The sequence below is a fragment of the Carcharhinus amblyrhynchos genome, chromosome 6 (genome assembly GCF_965287045.1).
Source record: "Carcharhinus amblyrhynchos chromosome 6, sCarAmb.v2.hapA, whole genome shotgun sequence".
NCBI lineage: Eukaryota > Metazoa > Chordata > Chondrichthyes > Carcharhiniformes > Carcharhinidae > Carcharhinus > Carcharhinus amblyrhynchos.
The window spans coordinates 124,958,397-124,984,556 of NC_137329.1; the positions used below are offsets into that span (position 1 = coordinate 124,958,397).

Consider the following 26,160-nt stretch of genomic DNA (forward strand, 5'->3'; position numbering starts at 1 on the left):
AGTCCAGAACCAGGGGTCACAGTCTGAGGATTCAGGGTAGACCATCTAGGGGCAGAGATGAGGAGACATTTCTTCACCCAAAGAGTGGTGAGCCTGTGGAATTCATTACTACAGGAAGTAGTTGATGCCAAAACATTGAATGTATTCAAGAGGCGGCTGGATATAGCACTTGGGGCGAATGGGATCGCAGGTTATGGAGAAAAAGCAGGATTAGGCTATTGAGTTCGATGATCAGCCATGATCATGATAAATGGTGGAGCAGATTCAAAAGGTCAAATGGCCTTCTCTTATCTTCTATGTTTGTGTAAAAATGAATTATTATATAGAATCTCTACAGTGCAGAAGAAGGCCATACGGCCCATTGAGTGTGCAGTGACCACAATCCCACCCAAGTCTTATTCCCGTAACCCCACATATTGATCTTGCTAATCCCCCTAGCACTTGGGTCAATTTAGCATGACCAATCCACCTAACCTGCACACCTTTCAGACTGTGGAAGGAAAGCAGAGCACCCAGAGGAAACCCACTCAGAAGGGGAGGGTGGAATTATCTTGCCTTTCTACCTTGTGTGATGTGAGTGGGAAAGAATGAATGAACTCTTTCAGCACCTTGCACTAGGTCAGGACTTTATCCAGTGTTTTTTTTAAAGTTTTATTCATTAGTCACAAGTAAGGCTTACATTAACACTGCAATGACGTTACTGTGAAATTCCCCTAGTCACCACACTCTGGCACCTGTCTGGGTCAATGCAGCTAACCAGCACGTCTTTCAGACTGTGGGAGGAAACCAGAGCACCCAGAAGAAACCCACACACAGACACAGGGAGGATGTGCAAACTCCACACAGACAGTGACCCAAGCGGGAAATTGAACCTGGGTCCCTGGCACTGTGAGGCAACAGTGCTGACCCACTGTGCCACCGTGCTGCCCATGTTTTGTTTTCATCACCAGTGGAGTCTTCTTGAACTGTTGAATTACAGGGAGCCCAGCAGAAAGCTGCACAGCAAGATCCCACGAGCAGAGGATGATGATGGGCAGGTAGCCTGCACACCTGGGGGCTCAGCGGGTTTGCCAGCGATCCCTGGAGAGAGAGTTTCAGCTCACTGCTTTTCCCCAGCTGCTGCCTTTGCATTTTTTTTTAATAGATCTGTAAACTCTTCCGCAAACATGAACTACAAACTGCTGACTGACTGGCCCCTGTCCCTGCAGCTAGGGTGGCTCAAAACTCAGTAACATCTGAAGCCACCAGAGAGTCCCTTTGGCCAGGCGCTGCTGAGTGCTGTACCCAGCCAGTGTAGAGCCCTGGGTTCTTACCTGCATCACTGACAAGAACTCCACACTCTCTGGGAGAAGGCACAGCGAAGGATTTAAACCCTTCATCACGTGAGAGGCGAAAAGGGAAGTTGCTACATCTTGTAACTCATTTTCTGAGAGCCACTTTAAAGCGGGGCTCCGTTCAGTTCGTGCTCATTTTGGGGGCGGGTGTTGAATGAGTCTCTTTGTTCCACAAAGCGGGGTGAGTCACTGCCACCGTCCGGGAGGATCAGTGAGCAGGGGCTCCGGGCTGGAGGAGCCGGGAGCCGCAGGAAGATGTGGTGGTTTTTGATCGGGACCAGCTGCCTCCCTGTCACCTTGGTCATCTGGTCCTGCGCTGCCTTTGTCATTTCATTCAGCATCGCAGTGCTGAGCAGACACGTCCCCCCACTGGTCCCCTTCATCAGGTAAGTGCCCCCATGGGCGGGGTTGCAATGGAGGGAAACCGCTATCGCCTTTCAAGCTGGGATAACCTGTGTATCAGGAAAGTGAGTGTGTGTGTGTGTGATCAGAGGCACAACTTCACCCTGCTCACAGGTTGCGTGGGTCTTTACCCCGTTGTTTGCCAGCCAGGCAGATTTGGGGAATCCCAGCTGATTTGGGGGGGGTTCCATCTCCCCCCTATTTAACTTGCCCGGCTCAGATTGAATGTTTGTGTTCCAGCAGCACTGGGAGAAGTTTCTTTTCGCTCCTCCCCGGACTCAGTCTGAAGTTTCACTTTCCATGTGTGCCCCAGCTCCTCCGGCTGTGACCTCTGGTGACAGTCGGTCAGAATTTCAGGGGTTTAGACTTGGAATCTGTCCCCCAGATTGGAATCTGCCCCCCCCCCTCCTTGTTCCCCTCTTTAAATTTAAAGCTTCCTCGAATCAGGGAGCCTGAGTGCAGTTTGTCGCCTTTTTAGTTAATGCAGGATTGCAGGAAATCGACTGGGAGAGTTTCCGCTGTTAAGATTCAATTAAATAAATCCCATCTCCCCTAGCCGTCGGCCACGCTCGGTGTAGGAGTTAGTCCTGTTTGTAGAACAGATTTTCAGAATTATTTGTCCTTCTTTGCTGTTTTCGAACATAATCTTAGATTTTTTTTAGAGCCAAGAGTTTAACTGATGTCAGGAAAAGTGCGGTTGGGTCATTGTAGCAAACAAGATGATGTGGTTCAAGTTCTGTAGAATTAGACTCGAGAGATGAACTCTGTGTCTCTCTCTCTCTCCACAGATGATGTGGAGATGCCGGCGTTGGACTGGGGTAAACACAGTAAGAAGTCTGACAACACCAGGTTAAAGTCCAACAGGTTTATTTGGTAATAAAGGCCACTAGCTTTCGGAGTGCTGTTCCTTTGTCATGTGAGTGGGGAGTTCTGATCACACACAGGGCATATAAAAAACACTATCAGTATTCTGTAACCTGAGTGTGTGTCTTTGTATGCCTTCTGTGTGATCAGAACTCCTCACTAACCTGACAAAGGAACAGCACTCCGAAAGCTAGTGGCATTTGTTACCACATAAACCTGTTGGACTTTAACCTGGTGTTGTCAGACTTCTTACTGTGTCCACTGATGCTGCCAGACCTGCTGGGTTTTTTTGCCCCCAGCCTTGTCTGTTTTTATTTCAGATTTCCAGCATCTGCGGTAATTTATTTTTATGGTTACAGCGGCGCTGGGGTACAGCTGGAACTGCACCTTTCAGTTAAAGAAAGAATTCTGACTTCACCCTCAAATAGGGAAGATCCCACTGCCTCTATTCCTAGAGCAGGAGAGTTCTCCTCTTTAATCCCATCCTTCCGTCTCCATGGTTCAGGGATAAAAAGCCATTTGTTGTTTTCCAAAATAGAACACGGAATCCTTACAGGAGGCCATTTGACCCATCAAGGATCTAGATAGGCTGGGCGAATGGGCCAGGAAATGGCAAATGGAATTTAATGTTGGCAAGTGTGAGGTGGTCCACTTTGGTAGGAAGAATGGTAGGAAGGACTATTACTTACGGGGCGAAAAACTGCAGCAGGCGACGGTGCAGAGGGACCTCGGGGTCCTTGTGCATGAGTCGCAAAAACCCAGCTTGCAGGTGCAGCAGGTGGTCAGGAAGGCGAATGGGATGCTGGCCTTCATAGCGAAGGGGATTGAATATAAAAGTAGGGAGGTCTTGCTGCAGCTGTATAGGGCATTGGTGAGGCCGCAACTGGAGTACTGTGTGCATTTTTGGGCGCCGCACCTGCGCAAAGATATTTTGGCCTTGGAGGGAGTGCAGAGGAGGTTTACTAAGCTGATACCGGAGTTGAGGGGGTTGAGCTATGAGGAGAGGCTGAATAAACTGGGCTTGTACTCGTTAGAGTTTAGGAGAATGAGAGGAGATCTCATTGAGACGTATAAGATGATGAATGGGATGGATAGGATAGAGGTGGAAAGACTCTTCCCGCTCAAAAAAGACAATAGGACTAGGGGGCACAGCCTCAAGATAAAAGGGGGGTGGTTTAGAACGGAGTTGAGGAGGAACTTCTTCACTCAAAGGGTGGTGAATCTCTGGAATTCTCTGCCTGTTGAAGTGGTGGAGGCTGCCTCGCTAAATATTTTTAAGACGCGGGTTGATGGGTTTTTGATAGGAGAGGGGATTAAGGGTTATGGGGAGAGGGCGGGAAAGTGGAACTGAGCAGCGACAGATCAGCCATGATCTTATTGAATGGCGGGACAGGCTCGAAGGGCTGGATGGCCTACTCCTGCTCCTATTTCTTATGTTCTTATGTTCTTATGTAAGTCTGCACTGACTCTCTGACAATGCCTCTTATTCAGGCCCACCTCCACCCTATCCCTGTAACCCCACATATTTACCCCACTAATCCCCATAACCTACATACCTTGGGATGCTACGAGGCAACTTAGGCTGGCCAATCCACCCTAACCTGCACATCTTTGCAGTATGGGAGGAAACCAGAGCACCCGGAGGAAACCCACGCAGACATGGGGAGAATGTACAAACTCCACTCCAACAGTGACCCAAACTGGGAATCAAACCTGGGTCCCTGGCACTGTGAGACAGCAGTGCTCACCACTGTGCCACCACACATCTACAGCACCACATTGGTACAGGAGGAAGGATGTTACTGTAATAGTGATCCGGAGACTCAGGCTAATGTGGCAGGACTGAAATTCAATTATAAACAAATCTGGAATTGAAAATTAATCAGTAATGGTGACCATAAAACTATCATTGATTGTCATAAAAAGCTCTCTGGTTCACTAAAGTCCTTTGGAGGTGGTATGGTGACACAGTGGTTAGCACTGCTGCCTCACAGTACCAGGGACCCGGGTTCAAATCCAGCTTCAGGTCACTATCTGTGTGGAGTCTGCACGTTCTCCCTGTGTGCATGGGTTTCCTCCGCGAGCTCCAGTTTCCTTCCACAATCCAAAGATGTACAGGTCATTTGATTTATTATTGTCAAATTTATTGGTATACAGTGAAAAGTGTTTCTTGCATGCTATACAGACGCAACATACCGTTCATAGACAAGGAAACGAGAGAGTGCAGAACGTAGTGTTACAGTCATGGCTAGGGTGGAGAGAAAGATCATCTTAATGTGAGGTAGGTGCATTCAAAAGTCTGATGGCAGCAGGGAAGAAGCTGTTCTTGAATCGGTTGGTACGTGACCTCAGAGTTTTGTATCTTTTTCCCGACAGAAGAAGGTGGAAGAGAGAATGTCCGGGGTGTGTGGGGTCCTTAATTATGCTGGCTGCTTTGCTGAGGCAGCAGGAAGTGTAGACAGAGTCAATGGATGGTAGGCTGGTTTGAGTGATGGATTGGGCTACATTCACAACCTTTTGTAGTTTCTTGCGGTCTTGGGCAAAGCAGAGCCATACCAAGCTGTGGTACAACCAGAAAGAATGCTTTCTATAATGCATCTGTGAAAGTTGATTATAGTCGTAGCTTACATGCCAAATTTCCTTAGTCTTCTGAGAAAGTAGAGGTGTAAGTAGGCCTTTCTTAACTATAGTGTCGGCATGGGGGGGACCAGGACAGGTTGTTGGTGATCTGGACACCTAAAAACTCGAAGCTCTCTGTTCTTGGCCATGCTGAATCGACCTTGGTGTCCGGGGATTAATGGGGTAAAAATGTGGGGTTACGGGAGGAGGACCTGGGCAGGGTTGTGTTTGGTGCAGACATGATGGGCCAAATGGCCTCCTTCTGCACTGTAGTATTTTATGGAAGGAAGTCTGGCGTCTTTACCCTTTCTGGCTTACCTTTGACCCTTAACTGCCCTCAAGGGCAATTAGGGATGAGCAGCTGATGCTGACCTTGCTAGCGACACAAGCAGAATTATTTTTTAAAAAGCACCTTTAAAAATATAAATTGCATCGAGTTGCCTCTGAGAAGTGCAAACAGACAAAACATTGACATTGAATGATGTAAGGAGAAGTTAGGCCTGAGGAGCAGAAGTTTGGTCAAAGGGAAGAGTTTTAAAGTTGATGAGTATTAGGGAGGGAATTCCAGAGTTTAGCTCCAGCCAGCTGGAGATGAGTTGATAGAAATTGGTGATAATAAGGACTATTCATCTAAAAGGAATGTCATTGGCTGAGAAACATCTTGAACTTGGGGAAAAGATGCAAATAAATTCAAAATTCTCTTTCTTTAAACAAATTGTTGATCCAGGACGTCAAGTGGGTGGAGGGTTTCGATGGAATAAGTGTCATGAATTTATTATGGCACATGCCAGCTCTTCATAGAGAAATGCAGTCAAGCTTATTCCCCCACTCTATCAAAATGGGCTGAATGGCTCTCTGCTGTGTTGTAGGAATCATGGTGGGGGGAGTGGATGTGTGGGGAGGACAGTCATTGACTGATTAGAAATGAGCTAAGATAGCATCCTTATTCCAAAGAGGAACGTAGAAACGGGAAGACAGTATTCAGTCCCTCCGAATTGTATTGAATTAGATTGTGGCTGGTCTGTATCCCAAATCCACTTACCTACCTCTGCTCCACATCCTTTGATGTCATTAGGAAGAAATGTCTACCGATGCCAGTATTGAAGGTTTGAAATGAAATGTGTTCGCAGCCTTTTGAAGGAGCAAGTTCTAGAGTTCCAGAATCCCATTACCTTTCTCATGAAAAAGTGTTTCCCAATTCCATTCCCAATAGTCTCATTTTAATAGTAAAAGTATTCCCTCTTTGTTCTGGATTCCACTACCAGAGGAAGCAGTTTCTCTGTATCTATCCTATCAAATTAAGTTTAACATTTTAAATATCTTGATCAGATCAAGCCTCAACCTTCAAAGGTCATGAAAATGCCAGCCATATTTCATAGAATCCCTACAGTGATGAAGGAGGCCATTTGGCCCATTGAGTCTGCACTGACAATAATCCCACTCAAGTCCTATCCCTGTAACCTCACAAATTTACCCTGCTAATCCCCCTGATACTAAGGGGCAATTTAGTGTGGCCAATCAACCTAACCCACACATCTTTGGAGTGTGGGAGGAAACCAGAGCACCTGGAGGAAACCCACGCAGACACAGGGAAAGTATGCAAACTCCACATGGACAGTGACCCAAGGCCGGAATTAAACCTGGCACTGTGAGACAGCAATGCTAACCATCAGACCACCATGCCCCCTTGTGTAACCTCTCCTCATCATTTGACAGGCCAATAACCAGAGGAGACTGATTTAAGGTGATTGGTGACGTGAGGACTTTTTGTTTTACAAAGTGAGCAGTTTCTGGTTTGGAGTAACTGCCTGGAAGTGAGGCGGCGACAGTGTCAATTGTGGTTTTCAAAAGGGAATTAGATAATAATCTAAAGAGAAAAGATTTGCAGGGCCATGGGGAGATGTTGGGGGAGCAGAACGAGCTGAGCTGCTCTCTCAGAGAGAACCTCCTCTTGTGCTGTAACTATCCTATCATTAATTTAACCAGCCATTATCCCTTTTTAAAAACAACTTCAACATTTGAACCATATCAGTTTTCACACAGAGAGGAGTTAACCCAACCAGAATTATTTTATTTTGAGGAAGTGACAGTTCGAATGTGGAACGTTAGATGCCTCATTGCAGTTAATTTCCAGAAACTCTATTTCTCCATGAAACTGAAACCAATGGCTTTCTAAAGCTAAATCTGCATCTGGAAAAGTCAAAGTTTGATGGAATGAATAGAACTTGTCAGTGGAAGTTTTTTTTTCATTCATGGGACACGGGCATTGCTGGCTGGGCCGGCATTTATTGTCCATCCCCAGTTACCCTTGAACTGAATGGCTTGCTAGGCCATTTCAGAGGGCAAAAGAGTCAACCACACTGTGTGCTGGGTCTGGAGACCAGATCGGGTAAGGACAGCAGATTTCCTTCCCTAAAGGACACTAGTGAATCAGATGGGTTTTTCTGACAATGGTCATCAGTAGATTCTTAATTCCAGGTATTTTTTATTGACTTCAAATCCCACTTCAAATCAGTAATCTGTAAACTGTCTGTGCTGTTATACGCTCTGTCTGGGGCCAGAACTCTCCATTCACCTGACGAAGGGACAAACCCCAAAAGCTTGTGAGTTTACTATCAAATAAATTGGTTGGACTTTAACCTGGTGTTGTCAGACTTCTTCCTGTATTTACCCCAGTCCAACGCCGGCATCTCCACATCATTCCGACCCACTTGCCAGGGAAAAGTGTCTCCTGACTCGCTCGTTCAAACACTTTGAATATTTCTGTCAATCTCTCAGGAGAACAAATAACAGCTTCTTCAGTCGGAGGGGATGTTAAAATTAACTTCCTGTCACATCCTGAGTATTGTTTTTAGCTGTGGTCATCAAACTGTGTAATCAGCGTAGGAATGAATTGAGATATGAGTGGAGATTGGAGGAATGGTTTCATCCTTTTGAGGAAGTGATTAGAGGAGCTCTTATTGAAGTATAGCAGCTATTAAACAATAATGCCTGGGTTAACAAGAGAATTTTACCTCAAGGCTTGTTTATTTCAATGAACCAGTTGCTCTTAGGCTGATTGGTGTAACAAATTGTCCCTAGATTAGTCTTCCCTCAATCTCCCCCAATAGGTGTAGTCATGGGTAGAGGAGGGCACTCATAATGTTAAAATGGTGGTACAGGCTTGTTGGGCCGAAGGGCCTGTTTCCCGTGCTGTGTTGTTCTTTGTTCTAACACTCTGTGCTCAGGGACCGTACTGACACCTCTCCAGTAATATCTCTATCTTAAAATACTTAATTCTGTTTTCAAATCCATCTCTCTCTGTCTGTCTTCCCTCACACCCCCTCACACCCCCACCCCCACCACCTCTCCACCTAATGTTCCCTAGCCCCAGAGCCCCCTGGGATCTCTTCACTCATAGAATCACTACAGTGCAGAAGGAGATCATCCGGCCCATCAGATCTGCACTGGCCACCCAGACCCTACTCTCAAAACCCCATTCACTGATCCTAGCTAATCCCCCGACACTAAGGGGCAATTTAGCATGGGCAATCCACCTAAACTGCGCATCTTTGGAGTAGGAGGAAACCCAGCAGACATGGGGAGAACGTGCAAACTCGACACAGACAGTGACCCGAGCTGGGAATTGAACCTGGGTTCCTGGAGCTGTGAGGCAGTGGTACTAAAAACCTCTCTGCCTCTCTCCCTCCCTGTCCTCCTTTAACGTGCTTCTTCCAACCTACATCTTTGGCTAGGCTCTAACCGGCCGAGAGAGAGAGAGGAACAGAAGGTTATGCTGATAGTTAGAGAGATGGTTCTCAACCTTTTGTTTAAATACTTTAATAAACTCCCGTCTCTTGAACCTGGATATCTGCAGCTCCTACAACACTCAAGAAACTTTACACCATCCAGGGCAAAGCAGACCCACTTAACTGACACCCACTCACAACCTTAAACATTCATTCTTTCCATCACTGATTCGCAGTGGCAGCAGTGTGTATCATCTACAAGATGCACTTCAGTAACTCACCAAGGTTCCTCTGACAGGACCTTCCCAAACCACAATTTCTGCAAACGAGAAAGACAAGTATAACAAGTATGCCACTATTGCAAGTTCCCCCCCAAGTCATCCTGATTTGGAAATATATCGCCGCTCCTTCATTGTGGCTGGGTCAAAATCCTGGAACTCTGTCCCTAACAGCACTGTGGATATACCTGCATCACATAAACTTCAGTGGTTCAAGACAGGAGGTCACCATCACCCTCTCAAGGGGCAATTAGGGGTGGGCAATTAACGTTGGCCTAGCCAGCAACCCCCACATCCTTGAAAAGATTTTTAAAAAAGATGAAACTTACCTGCATCAAACTGCCTTGGTAACTATGGCTAGAGTTTTACCGCCTTTATCGATTACGAGGCAGGTCGGGCTCACAGAATATAAACTGGCCTTGAGTAACATTTTACAGTCTCACCTGAGCAAGGTCATAAAATAGGGTCTACCTGGATTGCTCTAACTCTCCCCCATGCCCGCTCCCTCCTGGGTGAGGCAACAGACCCACACTCTACTGCTCCCATGGCGATTGTATCCACTCTCAACAAGCCCACTCCTGGCCACAGCTCAATTATTTCTGCGCTCTCCTACAAAATCTCTACAGACTGGAGACCCCAGACCACCTGAGAATCACTGAGTGAGATGACCAGGACTGGGAGGAGTCTTATGTGTGGAGCATAAAATCATACAATCTCTACAGTGCAGAAGGAGGCTATATGGCCCAATGGTCCTGCATTGACAACAATCCCACCCAGGCCCTATCCTCGTAACCCCATGTATTTACCCTGCTAATTCCCTGACACTAGGTCAATTTAGCATGGCCAATCAACCTAACCTATACATCTTTCGACTGTGGGAGGAAATTGGAGCACCCGGAGGAAACCCACGCAGATACGGGGAGAACTCCAGACGGACAGTGACCCAAGCTAGGAATCGAACCCAGGTCCCTTGTGCTGTGAGGCAGCAGTGCTAACCACTGGAGAAATAATGCAAATTGATTGAGCCAGTGGACAGAATGCCTAACTTAAAATTTACACCATCAACAATAAAAGCAAAATACTGTAAATGTTGGAAATTTGAGATAAAAACAGAAAATTCTGGAAAAACTCAGCAAATCTGGCAGCATCTATGGAGAGAGAGTTAACATTTTGATTCCAACATGTCTCTTTCTCAGACCAATACTTATATCACAATTTCTTTAAATATAAGTTGCTTTGCATCATTAAACCTTTTAAAATATTTTCTTCCAGCGACACGGGGACATTTCCTCCAGAGAGTTGCATTTTTGGGTTAATGATAAACTTCTCTGCTTTTCTGGGTGAGTAAAGATTTGGCCAGCTTGTTTTTACAGCAGGATTTGATTTGAGTTTGTGTTTTCTGACACATTCAGTGCACTGTGGATAGTTTTCTTGTCACCTCTCCATTATTCATGCTGTGGATATGTGGAATAGGATCCCTACTGTGCAGAAGAAGGCTATTCGGCCCATTGATTCTGCACTGACAACAATCCCACCCCAGCCCCTATCCCCATAATCCCACATATTTACCCTCCTAATACCCCAAACCTACACATCTTGGGACACGAAGGGGCAATTTAGCAATCAACCTAACCCACACATCATTGGAGTGTGGGAGAAAACCGGAGCACCTGGAAGAAACCCATGTAGACACAAGGAGAATGTGCAGACTCCACACAGACCATGACCCAAGCCAGGAATTGAACCCGGGTCCCTGGTGCTGTAAGGCAGCAATGCTAACCACTGTGCCACCATGCCACCCCTACACAACTAAGATCACTATGCGAGAAATATAGGAGCAATAAACTGTAAGACCATATGTCATAGGAGCAGAAGTAGGCCATTCAGCCCAAAGAATCTGCTCTCCATTCAATGAGATCATGACAGATTTACACCAAGTAAATCTGGAGGAGCCTCAGGCTATTGGACAAGGTCCAAGTAAAACAGCCCCAGGGTCAGCAGAAACTCCAGTTAGAATTGGAGGACCCAGTGACCCACAATAGATGGAATCTATTGCACAGAAATTGGCCATTTGGTTTGGCTGATCTATGCTGACATCCATGATCCACGCAAGCCTCCTCTCACTCATCTTCTCCTCCTTTTCCTTTTGGCCTCATCTCTTTCTCTAGCTGTCCCTTACATCTATCCTTGCCTTTCATCTCAACTTCTCTCTTTCTCGGTTCCATCTTCTCTCTATCTTTTCCAAACCCATCCTCACCAACTCTGCTGCCTAGGTCTAATTATTCCACACCTTCTAACCCTGCTTGACTTCAATCTTTAAACTGGTCTTCAATGTATGAAATCACAGGTTGATGAGTAATATATGAAAAGCCCTGCGTGCGCACTCACCAAAATTTCAATTTCCTCTGATCACAGTTTTTTGTTGAAATATTTCTTTCCAGCACCTCATGATACAAAATTCTTGTCTCTCTAAAGCTGAGTATCATCTACCTCAGTGGTTCCCAACCTTCTATATGTCAGGGCACATCTCTACACTATAAAACAATGTACAAACATCTCCAATTTTTTCTGTCTTCTTCCTCTACTGTGACTTCCTCTTGCCTGTTTTTTCTACCCTTGCCCCTCTGTCTCTCTTGCTTTCTCTTTTGACCTTATTAAACATATCAGATCCTGAGGGGGCTTGACAGGGTAGATAGTGAGATGTTCTCACTAGTGGGAGAGTCTCGAACAAGGAGACATCGCTATGAGATAAAGGACTGGTCATTTAAAACATTTGATTTGATTTATTATTGCTACATGTGTAGGTATATAGTGAAAAGTATTGTTTCTTGCGCACAATATAGATAGAGCATACCATTCATAAAGAAGGAAAGATTGCAGAATGCAGTGTTATAGTCATAGCTAGGATGTAGAGAAAGATCAGCTTAATGTGATGACCTAAGGATCCTCAAATCTGCAAAAGATTGCATTGTTAGAGAGTTTAAAAGATTTAGAATAAATTGTAGAAGCATAGAATGAGAATAAAAGATAGAATTAAAAGGGATGCTAGCTCATCAGTGAACTGATCTCTTTGCATAATTTTCCAGGTTTGGTGGTTATGTACTTTCGATATAAACTGATACAGGCATTGAACGAGAGGAAAGCCACCATTAACCCTAAGCTGAACACTGCTGCACTCGTATGCGGAGCATTGGGCTGCCTTGGAATGTGCATCGTAGCAAACTTTCAGGTACAATCTGGACTCGAATGTCAAAGGGTTGTTGTGTCAGCACCTGCAATGTGCCAAAAGTATAGGGCATCCTTCCAGCGCGCTGACCTCTGACCTCTTTCCCAGTGTAAACTCCTGTTGCAGCAGATAAAGAAAGAAGGGAGAAGGGAAAGAAGGAGAAGAGGGAAGGAAGGGAATGTGCAGCCACTTTCCACATGGCAAGTTCCTGCAAGCAGCAACATGTTAGTGGCCAGACAATCTGCTTCAGACATGTTAGTTGAGGAATAAATATTGAGCAGAACATCTGGGGAGAACTCGCCTACTCTTCTTCAAGATAGTGTTGTTAGATTTTCCAGGTCAACCTAAGAGAGCAGGCAGGATTTGAACAGTGGTCTCTGACAATGCAGCACTCCCTCATTACTGGATCCGTTAGTCTCCTAATGTCTCTAGACAAATTCTAGAATGGGACTTCAACACATAACCTCCAGCTCAGAGGCATTAGTGCAAACCCATGAGTGATAAACACCTGAAGGTTTTATGGTACAATTTGCCTCTTCAAAGTATATTCTAGAGAAACATGTTCTTGTTGACCGGAGTGAAGGATTTAAAAAAAAATCTAAATAGAAACAAGTTGTGGTTATTTCAATATTCCGTTTGTCTTGCAATTAGTTTTGTGAAGAGACAGTCTGATTTTATAACCAATTCTGCAAAGGATTTAATTAGATTCATACACAGGATCTGGGCATTAACAGCAAGGCCAGTATTTATTGCCCAACCCTAATTGATTTGATTTATTATTGTCACATGTATTGGGATACAGTGAAAACTATTGTTTCTTGTGTTGCTAGACAGACAAAGCATATCGTACACAGAGAAGGCGAGGGAGCAGATTGCAGTGTTACAGTCATAGCTGGGGTGTAGAGAAAGATCATCTTAGTGTGAGGTAGGGCCATTCCAAAGTCTGATAGCAGCAGGGAAGAAGCTGTTCTTAAGTCGGTTGATATGTGATCTCAGACTTTTGTATCATTTTCCCGACGGAAGAAGGTGGAAGAGAGAATGTCCGGGATGTGTCTGATTCTTGATAATGCTGGCTGCTTTTCCAAGGCAGCGGGAAGTATAGACAGAGTCAATGGATGGGAGACTGGTTTGAGTGATGGATTGGCTTCATCCATGACCCTATGTAGTTCTTTGCGGTTCTGAGCAGAGCAGAAGCCATACAAATCTGTGATACAATTAGAAAGAATACTTTCTATGGTACATCTGTAAAAGTTGGTTCGAGTTGTAGCAGACATGCCAAATTCCCTCGAGAAGGTGATGGTGAGTAGATAGCTTGACCATATCATTAAGAGCCAGCCACATCCTGTGCCTCCAGACCCATTCCAAAGGCTGGACTCTGAGGGGCAATATGAACCGGGTGGGTTTCCATATCGATCCGTTTGTCTCACGGTCACCATCACTGAGGCAAGATTCACTGAAACTAAATTCCCTGGCTGCTCAAGTTTGAACTCATATTTCCAGATTATTAGTCTAGCACATGGCCACTGTACATACTGTACCCTCAACACGGTACAGTATTTCTCCTTCGTACATTCCAATTTGTGTCTTTTTGTCATAAGCATTAAAATATTTCCTCTGTGACATCTACCCCAGCCTCAGTGCAACAAGATCCATGAAGCTGGCAAAGTGATAACAAACACAGAATGGTTGATCCTAGTTACCTGGATTGGTGTCTTTCTAGATACATTATTGAGAGAGTTGTCATCTCTCCCTGTTCCTTCCAGCATTGAGTCAGCATCTATTAATCTTTTTAACAAAGTCAATGGTCATCCCTGTGTAAAATACAAGGTACATCAAGTTTACAGAATCTGGTGGACTCAACCATAAAATTTAACCCTGTCCCACCACCGATATGTTGGTTACAGATGAGTTTGATAAAGTGCATTTCATTAAAATCTGGTATCATTTTACTGCATTTGGAAATCACTGTGTTCCTGGCGCATGTGGAATGAATGTGGTGACATTGTCAGAACAGTGTCAGGAATGAGAAGTTAAAATCTTCATATGACAGTTTGCCACGATGTTTGTTGTACAACAAACATGAAGGTAAAATTGGAGAATGGTTCAGTGCACACCCCATGTTCTGCTCCGAAGCTTGCAGAGGTTTGCTATTTAATTGTTGGACATGTATATGCAATCTGTGATTAGCAGTTCTGTTGAATATGAGAAGGAATGATTGTAGGATCTTGTACACTGTTCAAAGGAAATGTCAAGGAAGAGATAACAAATTTTACACTCATTCAAAAATTCTGTTGCGTCTGACTGTATGTTGTTTGTGTCCAGCGCAGTTTCTAGGCTCAGTCAGTTTGGGAAGTTCTCCCCGAGATTAGTGAATCATAGAATTATAGAATCCCCACAATGCAGGAGGCGGCTATTTGGCCCATCAAGTCTGCACTGACCACAATCCCACCCAAGCCCTATTCCCTTAACCCGACACATTTACCCTGCTAATACCCCTGACACCAGAGACAATTTATCATGGCCAATCAACTTAACCCGCAGATCTTTGGAGTGTGGGAGGAAATTGGAGCACCCGGAGGAACTCCACACAAACACGGGGAGAACGTGCAAACTCCACATAGACAGTGACCCAATCCGGGAATTGAACCTGGGTTCCTGTGAGGCAGCAGTGCTAACCACTGTGCCACCCCATTGGGGTCAATAGATTCTGCCTTTGGAAATTCGAAATTTGCTAGAATCTTCCTGATCCCGAAAGCAAATGTAAGAGACTTTGGTGATTTTTTATACTTCTAATGAAGGGAGCAATCATTCCAAATGTTGGAAAATAGAATAGAGTCACAGAGGTTTACAGCATGGAAACAGGTCCTTCAGCCCAACTTGTCCATGCTGCCCTTTTTTTAAACCTCTAAGCTAATCCCAATTGCCTGCATTTGGCCCATATCCCTCTAGACCCATCATACCCATGTGACTATCTAAATGCTTTTTAAAAGATAAATTTGTACCCACCTCTACTACCACCTCTGGCAGCTCGTTCCAGACACTCGCCACCCTCTGTGTGAAAAAACTGCCCCTCTAGACACTTTTGTATCTCTCCTCTCACCTTAAACCTATGCCGTCTAGTTTTAGACTCCCCTACCTTTGGGAAAATATATTAACTATCTACCTTGTCTATGCCCCTCATTATTTTATAGACCTCTATAATATCACCCCTCAGCCTCCTACGCTCCAAAGAAAAAAGTCCCAGTCTATCCAGCCTCTCCTTATAACTCAATCCATCAAGCCCTGTTAACATCCTAGTAAATCTTTCCTGTACTCTTTCTAGTTTAATAATATTCTTTCTATAATAGGATGACCAGAATTGCACACAGTATTCCAAGTGTGGCCTCACCAGTGTCTTGTACAACTTTAACAAGACATCCCAACTCCTGTATTCAATGTTCTGACCGATGAAACCAAACATGCTGAATGCCTTCCTCACCACTCTGTCCACCTGTGACTCCACTTTCAAGGAGCTAGGAATATCTACCCCTAAATCTCTTTGTTCTATAACTTTCCTCAACGCCCTACCATTAACTGAGTAAGTCCTGCCCTGGTTCAGTCAACTAAAATGCATCACCTCAGATTTGTCTAAATTAAACCCCATCTGCCATTCGTCAACCCACTGGCCCAATTGATCAAGATCCCGTTGCAATTGGAGATAACTTTCTTCACTATACCACCAATCTTGGCGTCATCTGCAAACTTACTAACCATGCCCCCTATATTCTCATCCAAGTCATTAATATAAATGACAAATAACAGTGGGTCCAGTACTGATCCCTGAGGCACACCGCTGGTCACAGGCCTCCAGTTTGAGAAACAACTCTCTACAACCACCTGTCAAGAAGCCAATTTTGTATCCATTTTGATACCTCACCCTGCATTCCGTGAGATCTAACTTTATTCAACAACCTACCATGCGGTACCTTGCTAAAGTCCTTCTGCCCTCATCTACCTTCTTGGTTACCACTTCAAAAGTCTCAATTAAATTTGTGAGATATGAGTTTCCTCTCACAAAGCCATGCTGACGGTCCCTAATCAGTTCTTGCGTCTCTAAATGCCTGTAGATTCTGTCTCTCAAAATACCTTCCAACAATTTACCCACCACAGATGTGAGGCTCACTGGCCTGTAGTTCCCAGGCTTCTCCCTGCAGCCCTTTTTAAACAAAGGCACAACATTTGCCACTCTCCAATCTTCAGGCACCTCATCCATGACTATCGATGATTCAAATATCTCAGCTGGGGGACCCACAATTTCCTCCCTAGCCTCCCACAATGCCCTGGGATATACTTCATCAGGTCCTGAAGATTTATCTACCTTGATGCGCTTTAAGACTTCCAGCACCTCCTTCTCTGTAATATGTACACTCCTCAAGACATCACTATTTATTTCCCCAAGTTCCCTAACATCCATTCTTTTCTCAACAGTAAATACAGTAGTCATTTAGGATCTCACCCATCTCTTGTGGATCTGCACATAGATGACCTTGTTGATCCTTAAGAGGCCCAACTCTCTCCCTTGTTTCTCTTTTGCCCTTTATGTATTCGTAGAAGCTCTTTGGATTCTCCTTTGCCTTATCTGCCAAAACAACTTTGTGTCTCCTTTTGCCGTCCTGATTTCTCTCTTACCTGAACTCCTACACCCTCTATACTCTTCAAGAGATTCACTTGATCCCAGCTGCCTATGCACATCATGTGCCTCTTTCTTCTTCTTGACCAGGGCCTCAATATCTTGAATCATTCAGAGTTCCTGCCAGCCTTGCTCTTCACTCTAAGGGAATGTGTTTACCCTGAACCCTGGTTATTACACTTTTGAAAGCCTCCCACTTATCAGACGTCCTTTTGCCTTCCCACAGACTCCCAAAATTAATTTTTGAAAGTTCCTGTCTGATACCATCAAAATTGGCCTTTTGCAGCCAGAGCCGGACATTCGGCCCAGCATACCTGTGCTAGCTCTTTGCAATGATCACAATTTCTTCCCCTATGCCCATAGCCCCTGCATCTTTTTCTTTATTAAGTCCAATTCCCTTTTGAAAGTTATTGTTGAATCTGCTTCCACCAAGCTTTCAGGCAGCGCAGTTACTCTTCTCTTCGGTATTTTTCACCAATTGTCTCAGCTCTGCGCCCTCTGGTTTTGGAATCTCCTCAATGGCTGCTTTTATTGAATGCCAAAAGTTTCAATTTCTGGACCTCTCACTTTGAAATTCTTTGTCTTGTGTTTAGGAAACTACTTTGAGGATAGTTCATGACATTGGAGCTTTGCTGGCCTTCGTCATGGGAACAACGTATCTTGTGCTGCAGAGCTTCATTTCGATCAGAATGATGCCTTACCATCACTCTCGCCTGGTGTGTGGCTTCAGGACAATACTATCAGCGATATCTGTCATAGCCACCATCCCCAGTATCCTTTTTGTGGTTATCTTATTGATTGAACTGATTCGGAGCATCACAACACAATGGGGGTTAGTTAGACTTCAGACTTTGAACACTGGTGTAAACGTTTGAATCTGAATCTGCAGCTAGTGGATTCCTGCAGCACTGAAGGAGGCCATTCAGCCCATCATGTCTTTGAAAAGGAGCTAAGCAACAAACTCCAAGCTCTACCATGCCCTGTGATCTGCTTGGAGCCTATTACAGTCACTAAGTAGAGAGGACTGAGAGGTGAACCGAAAAAGAGCTTGAAGGTTATAAAAAGATTTGATTGGCTAAATGCAGAGGAGATATTTCTACTTCAGGGGCAAGATCAGAATTGAATTAAACAAACGGAAACAGAGCAATTTGGAAAGTAGAAGCAGGCTTGGGCCATTTGGCCTTTCGAGCCTGCTCCAACATTCAATATAATCATGGCCAATCCTCTAACTCACTGCCATACTCCCACATTTTCCCCACATGCACTGAAACATTCAGGGCCACATTCTCCAGCCTCGCCCGCAGCTGAGATTCTTCAGTCCTGCTGCAGCGAATGAAGATTTGGCTGAACGCGACGGGGTTTGAACTGCTGAAGAATTCTGGCCTTAGAGTCTAGAAATCTATTTATTTCCTTTTTAAATATATCCAGTGACTTGGCCTTCACAGCCTTCTGTGGTACAGAGGATCCCACAGGTCCATCACCCTCTGGGTGAAGAAATTCCTCCTCATCTCAGTCCTAAATTGTCTAACTCGTATCCTGAGAATGTGACCCCTCGATCTCTGCATCCAGTCTGTCCAGCCCTGTTAGAACTTTGTGCTTTTCAATAAGATCCTCTCTCATTCTTCTAAGTTCCAGTGAATCCAGGCCCACTCGACCCAATGTTTCCTCGTACGACAATCCTGCCATCCCAGGAATCAGTCTGGTAAACATTCACTTCACTCACTCTGTGGCAAGTATATCCTTTCTTAGTTGAGGAGACCAAAACTGCGCACAATGTCTAGATATGGTCTCTCACCAAGGCTCTGTACAGTAAGGCATCCTTCTTTCTACACTCAAGTCCTCTTGTAATGAAGGCCAACATAGCATGTCCCTTCCAAACTGCTTGCCGTACCTGTATGCATGCGTTCAATGGCTGGTATACACCCAGATCCCTCTGGACATCAACATTTCCCAATCTATCACCATTTAAATAATACACTGCCATTCTGTTTCTCCATTCGAAGTGGATAACTTCACATTTATCCATGTTATGCTGCATCTGCCATGGATTTACCCATTCAACCTGTCTAAACCACCTTGAAATATAAGGTAGTCACAAATAAATCCCATAAATAATTCAGGAGAAACTTCTTTGCCATGAGGGTGGGGAGGATGTGAAATTCCCAACCATAGGAAGTAGTTGCGGGAAACCCTTAAGGGGAAGCTGGATAAACACAGGAGGGAGTAAGGAGTAGAAGGGTATGTTGATGGGGTGAGACGAAGAGGTTCATGTGGGAACATGAATCAATTGAATGGCCTGTTTCTGTGCTGTAAATACACTGTCACGGTGTGTTTTAAACCTCATGCCCAGTCAGTGCTTGGGGCGTTCTCCTTCTGGAGATCAATCAGGTTCAAGGGAGATTTAAGAAAACACTAAAAGCCACATTGAGGGTGCAAAATCTCCAGAGCAACATCTTAAACACAGAAACACAGAGGATAGGAGCAGGAGGAGGCCATTTGGCCCTTCCAACCTGCTTCACCATTCAGCACGATCATGGCTGATTGTCCAATCCAGTAGCTTAATCCTAATCTTGGGACATTTACTGATGGAAACTAATAAAGCAGGAAAGTAACCATTGTGAATTCTCGTGCGGAGGCTAACACATTCTCTGCAGGTTAGTTTGAAATGTAGACAGCTGCTGAATGATTAATCTAAGTGAGTCTCACCAATTAATGGATAGCTACAGCGTTTGATTCCCATGCACTCTGAGTTCTGGAGTTTCCTGACCCTTTTGTGTTCAAAGAACAAAGAACAAAGAACAAAATCAACCCAGGAAACAGGCCCTTTGGCCCAACGCTGCCATCTCAACACCACCTCTCTACCCACAACCCCTATCTAATGTTTTATGGCCATCCAGATTGAGGGAAAACTAATTTAGGGACAATTTATTCCTGCCAATCAGCCTAACAGCACATCTTTGGGGTGTGGGAGGAAACCGGAGCACCCGGAGAAAACCCACGCAAGCACAGGGAGAATGCGCAAACTCCCACAGACACCGGCCCAAATCCATGTGTCTGCACAGCAATCAGCGATAGTCACTGAGCTGTCGTCTTGCCCAGTATCTGGTCCAGTTTAGGCACACACTAACGACATGAAGCACTAGGCCAATCTTGAACAACCAAGAGCAGCCCCAGTACGACCCATCGCGTGTATGCCCCTCGTTGGACACGAGGTGGACCGACTTAAAACCTGTGAATGAAAAGAGAAAAACATTATCATACTATACCCATTTACATTTCTAGGGACACCCCAATGCTAATGACCCTTATTTAAAACAATCTCCTATATCCACCCATCTCCAACTCAGTCATGTGCCTGTCTAAGTTACTCTTAAAGGACTCTAGCGTGTTTGCCTCCACCACCTTACTTGGCAGAGCATTCCATACCCCCACTACCCTCTGTGTGAAAAACCTCCCTCTAATATCTGTGTTGTACCGCTCCCCCCTCACCTTAAGTCCATGGCCCCTTGTCCTACGTGTCTCTATTATAGGAAATACCTTACCTCTGTTTACTCTATCTATACCCTTCATAATCTTATATACCTCTATTAGATCCCCCCTCAGTCGGCATCTTTCAAGGGAAAAGAGCCCCAATTTCTTCAATCTTTCCTCATACCCCAGTCCTTCCATACCAGGCAACATCCTGGTAAACCTCCTCTGCACTCTCTCCAGAGTCTCCACGTCCTTCTGGTAGTAAGGCGACCAGAACTGTACGCAGTACTCCAAATGCGGCCTAACCAACATTCTATACAACTGCAACATTAGACCCCAGCTCTTATATTCTATACCCCTTCCTATAAAGGCTAACATACCATAGGCTTTCTTCATAACCTTCTCCACTTGTACTGCCACCTTCAAAGACTTGTGCACTTGCACCCCCAGGTCTCGCTGCGACTCTATACTCCTCACAGGCTTACCCTTTATCATATAACTTCCCCCTACATTATTCTGGCCAAAATGCATCACCTCACATTTATCCGGATTAAACTCCATTTACCACCTATCTGCCCAATCAACCAGCCTATCAATATCCCGCTGTATTGCCAGACACTGCTCCTCACTGCCCGCCAATCCAGCCATCTTGCTGTCATCAGCAAATTTGCTGATCACACCACCTACTCCCTCTTCCAAATCATTTATATACACTACAAAGAGAAGAGGTCCCAGTACCGAGCCCTGCGGCACACCACTAGTGACAGACCTCCAGCTAGAAAAAGACCCCTCCACAACTACTCTCTGACTCCTCTTTGCAAGCCAGTTCTCTACCCATCTAGGTACCTGACCACATATCCCATGATCTTTAATCTTCTGTACCAACCTACCATGAGGAACTTTGTCAAACACCTTACTGAAATCCATATAGACGACATCAACGGCTCGTCCTTCGTCAACCGTTTTTGTCACCTCCTCAAAAGAATTCTACCAGATTCGTAAGGCAAGACTTCCCCTTGACAAAGCCGTGCTGCGTATCCTTAATCAGATCGCAACGCTCTAAGTGCGCATACATCCTATCCCTAAGAATCCTCTCCATCAACTTACCTACCACTGACGTTAAGCTCACCGGCCTATAGTTACCCGGGCTATCCCTCCTACCCTTTTTAAACAACGGTACCACGTTCGCTATCCTCCAGTCCTCTGGGACCTCACCTGTGTCCAAAGAAGAGACAAAGATTTGCGTCAGAGGCCCAGCAATCTCATCCCTCGCCTCTCTAAGCAGCCTAGGATAAATGCAATCAGGCCCCGGAGATTTATCGGTTTTAATGCCCCCTAAGAGCCCTAACACTTCTTCCCTCGTTATCAATAGATCTTTCAATCGGTCTACCGCTCCCTCAATGACTGTACCAGACATCAAGCCCCTCTCCTTCATGAATACCGACGCAAAGTATTCATTCAGGATCTCCCCCATTCCCTCTGCCTCTAAGCACAATTCCCCACGCCGGTCCCTGAGAGGACCGATTTTACCCCTAACCACCCTTTTGTTCTTAAGATAGGAGTAAAACACCTTGGATTCTCCTTAACCCTACCTGCTAAAACCATCTCATGCCCCCTCTTTGCTCTCCTAACTCCCCGTTTGAGATCCCTCCTACTCTCTCTGTATTCCTCCAACGCTGTCTCCGTTCCCAGCTGCTTAGACCTGACAAACGCCTCTCGTTTCTTCCTAACCAGGTCTTCTATATCTCTAGTAATCCACGGTTCCCTAATCCTACCTTTTCCATCCTTTCTCCTAACCGGCACATGCCTTTCCTGCACCCTTTGCAGTTTTCCCTTGAAAGACTCCCACGTGCCTAACGTGGTCTTGCCTTCCAACAGCCTATCCCAGTCTGTATCCCTAAGCACCTGCCTAATCCGGCTGTATCTAGCCTTCCCCCAATTTAGCACCCTCCCCTTAGGACAGCTCTCACCTTTTTCCATTCGTATCCTAAAGTAGACAGAGTTGTGGTCACTGTTAGCCACATGTTCGCCTACCACAACCTCAACCACCCGACCCGGCTCATTGCCCAGAACTAAATCCAGTATCGCCCCCTCTCTAGTCGGGCTATCTACATACTGTTGCAAGGATCCTTCCAATACATATCTTATGAATTCCTCCCCATCAGACCCCCCAGCTCTAGGCACCTTCCAATCCACCCCAGGGAGATTAAAATCTCCCACTACAACAACCCTATTCTTCCTACACTTATCCAAAATGTCCCTACATATACCCTCTTCCACTGCCCGTGGGCTATCGGGTGGCCTATAGTACACTCCTAGCATAGTAATGGCCCCCTTCCTATTCCTCAACTCCATCCACAGAGGCTCAATGTCCAACCCCCCCATGTTATCCTCCCTCTGCACCGCTGTGATCTGCTCCCTAACTAAGAGTGCCACTCCCCCTCCTCTTTTCAACCCACCTCTATCACACCTAAAACACTTATACCCTGGAATATTTAGCTGCCAGTCCTGCCCCTCCTTTAACCACGTCTCTGTCACTGCCACCACATCTAAATTTCTCGCGAACATCAAGGCCCTAAGTTCATCCGACTTTCCCGTCACACTCCTCGCATTAAAACAGATGCACCGAAGACCCTCAGGCCCTCTCGGATCCTCCTTCTCCTGGGGGAATTCCCTATCAACTAGACTTCCCCTGACCTCTAACTCAGTCCCAGTGAGTGAGCTGTCTCTCTCCTCCCCACCCCCCCTCCATACTAGTAATTGTTCTAGTAATTGTTGCAAAATATTTCCAATCTGCTTCTGAAGAGTGGAAAATCCCTTTGCCATGTTGCCAACTATTCGCAAAAAAGTCTTTGAAATCGAGAAGTCAATGTTGATGATTCACGATCACTCCCTGCGCTGGAACTGGAACTGGTTAAAGTATGTTTCAGTTTTCAGTCTGAGACATGGACTTTAGCTGTGTTTTTAATCATTAATGTAGGAATGTGTCAGTGGTCTACTTTGGAAGATAGATCAGAGAATGTACCAGGAGCTGGGAACTCTAGAGGAGGAGAGACATTTAGAGACAAGTGCACAATGCTGAAAAACTAGTCAACAGGTACAAAACATTGTTTAAAAAAATAAGGTAGTTTCGGTCTTTATGTAAATGAACCTGGAAAAGAAAGGAGGCTGTTGCAGCTACAGTAGGGTTCTGGTCAAACCCAATACAGAACATCTGAGTGCAGAACCTGAAGGAAGATCCCACAGACAGTGAGGTCAGGAGCTCCATGCTGCAACCTGGTGAACACACTGTCGAAAAGCAGGGAATTAATCCACAGGTGTCGGTCCACCTTGTTGTCAAACGAGGGGCATGCACACGGTGGGTCGTGCGTGGGCTGCTCTTGGAGGTTTCGAGAGTGGTCTAGTACTTTGTGTCGTTGTGTGTGCTTAATCCTGGACCAGCAGACGGGCACCACAACAGCTCAGTGACTATCACTGCGAGCTGTGCAGATACATGGATTTGGGCCTGTGTCCGTGGGAGTTTGCGCATTCTCCCCGTGCTTGCGTGGGTTTCCTCCGGGCGCTCCGGTTTCCTCCCACACCCCAAGGATGTGCTCTTAGGCTGATTGGTGTACCAAATGGACACTATTCTCCCCTGAATCTGGCTACATTAGGGGTACCATTCACATACACACGGGGCAGGGTAGGTGTAGGAAAATGCTTTGTTGAAATGGCAGCGCGGGCTGGTTGGGCCGAAGGGCCTGTTTCCCGTGCTGGGTTGTTCTTTTGTTGGGATGTTGGCTGGAGCAATTTCCCCAGGTTTTGTTGTTGCTGGGGAAGCTTTGTGTTCTGATAATGCTTTGGAGAATTGTAGATGTCTGTGATCTCCTCAATGGGTGGCAGGAAGTAAGAGTTCCTGACAGCAGCACACACTCAGATTATCACTTCCAGATCCAACCCATCATTTTCGGAATCCCTCTCCCGTCATTCACTGCAGGAATAAAGAGGTTGACAAAGGAACACATTCTCTGTAGTCTATAAGGGTCATCCCTTCACCGTCTCCACTCAGCTCATGTAGGGAGAAAGGTACATATTGGGCCATTCAAATTATATTTGTGAAGCAATGATTAGATTGCACACCAATGTTCAGCCACATTTTTTCAACTGTCAGGCATCAGTGCAACATTGAATCTACAGTCAACCTATCTAGTATACCAGTTCAATCTCTTATTCCCTGCTCCAAGATGTTATTGAGGAGCAAGCTGAACTGAATACCATGTATTTAAGTATCTGTTGGAAACGTCCCCAGATGTTTATTTATTAGTGTCACAAGTAGGCTTACATTAACACTGCAATGAAGTTACTGTGAAAATCCTCTGGTCGCCACACTCCGGCACCTGCTCGGGTACACCGAGGGAGAATTTAGCATAGCCAATGCGCCCCAACCAACACATCTTTCGGACTGTGGGAAGAAACAGGAGCACCCGGAGGAAACCCACGCAGACACAGAGAATGTGCAGATTCCGCACTGACAAATAGCCAAGACAGGAATCAAACCCGGATCCCTGGCGCTGTGAGGCAGCAGTGCTAACCCACTGTGTCACCGTGCCCCTGGGAATCGAACCTGGGTCCCTGGCGCTGTGAGGCAGCAGTGCTAACCCACTGTGTCACCGTGCCCCTGGGAATCAAACCCGGATCCCTGGCGCTGCGAGGCAGCAGTGCTAACCACTGTGCCACTCACTGTTCACCACTGTTGTGTGGGCAGCAAGTCAACCATTTTGCACCCAGCAAGATCCCAGACTCTGTGATGTGGTGAATAAGAATGTAATTTTTCTGTCAGTGACACTGGTTGACCAAAGTACCGCCAGAATCAGCTCCTCTGCAAATTCTGAACAGCCAGATAGGATCTTGGTTTCATCTCTCAATTAAAGGAAGAAGTCTTCTCTAGCACCTTTCACAACGTCAGGATGTCTGCTTAAGTTTTACAGACAATGAAGCACTTTTATTTTGGGTTTGCAGCCCCTGTGGTAATACAGGAAATTTAGCAACTGACAGGCACACAGCAGACTCCCACACTCAGCAGCGAGATAATAACCAGAATATCCTCTTCAGGAATTTGGATTGAGGGACAAATATTTACCCAGGTCTCTGGACAAAACCCCTCAGCTTTCTTTCGCAGTAGTTTTTAAAAAATTTATTCTTTTACAAAATGTGGACATCGTTGACTGGGGCAGCATTTATTGCCCATCTCTAATTACTCTTGAAGTGAGTGGCTTGCTAGGACATTTAAGAGTCAACCACGTTGCTGTGACTCTGGAATCACATGTAGGTCAGACCAGGTAAGGACAGCAGATTTCCTTCCTTAAAAGGACATTAGTGAGCTGGGTGGGATTTTTCAACAATCGGTGATAGTTTCATGGTCACCATCACCGAGACTAGCCTTATATTCTAGGTCTTCATTTATTGAATTTACATTTCACCAGCTGCCATGGTGGGATTTGAACCCATGTCCCCCAGAGCATTAGGCTGGACTTCTGGATTGCTAGTCCAGTGACATTATTACTACACTATCATCTCCCCCCTGGGATAT

At 45.5% G+C, this 26,160-nt stretch overlaps 1 protein-coding gene across 1 annotated transcript in view; it reads left to right on the forward strand.

The window, feature by feature from the left end:
- The first annotated feature begins 1,301 nt into the window (after positions 1-1,301).
- dram1 (DNA-damage regulated autophagy modulator 1) overlaps positions 1,302-26,160 on the forward strand; it is a 33,878-nt gene continuing 9,019 nt past the window's right edge. Inside the window, exons 1-4 of the mRNA XM_080191418.1 lie at positions 1,302-1,720; positions 10,498-10,565; positions 12,312-12,454; positions 17,714-17,891. Of these exons, the coding sequence (XP_080047544.1) occupies positions 1,590-1,720; positions 10,498-10,565; positions 12,312-12,454; positions 17,714-17,891 (520 nt within the window). The 5' untranslated portion in view covers positions 1,302-1,589. The remainder of the gene's footprint in view (positions 1,721-10,497; positions 10,566-12,311; positions 12,455-17,713; positions 17,892-26,160) is intronic.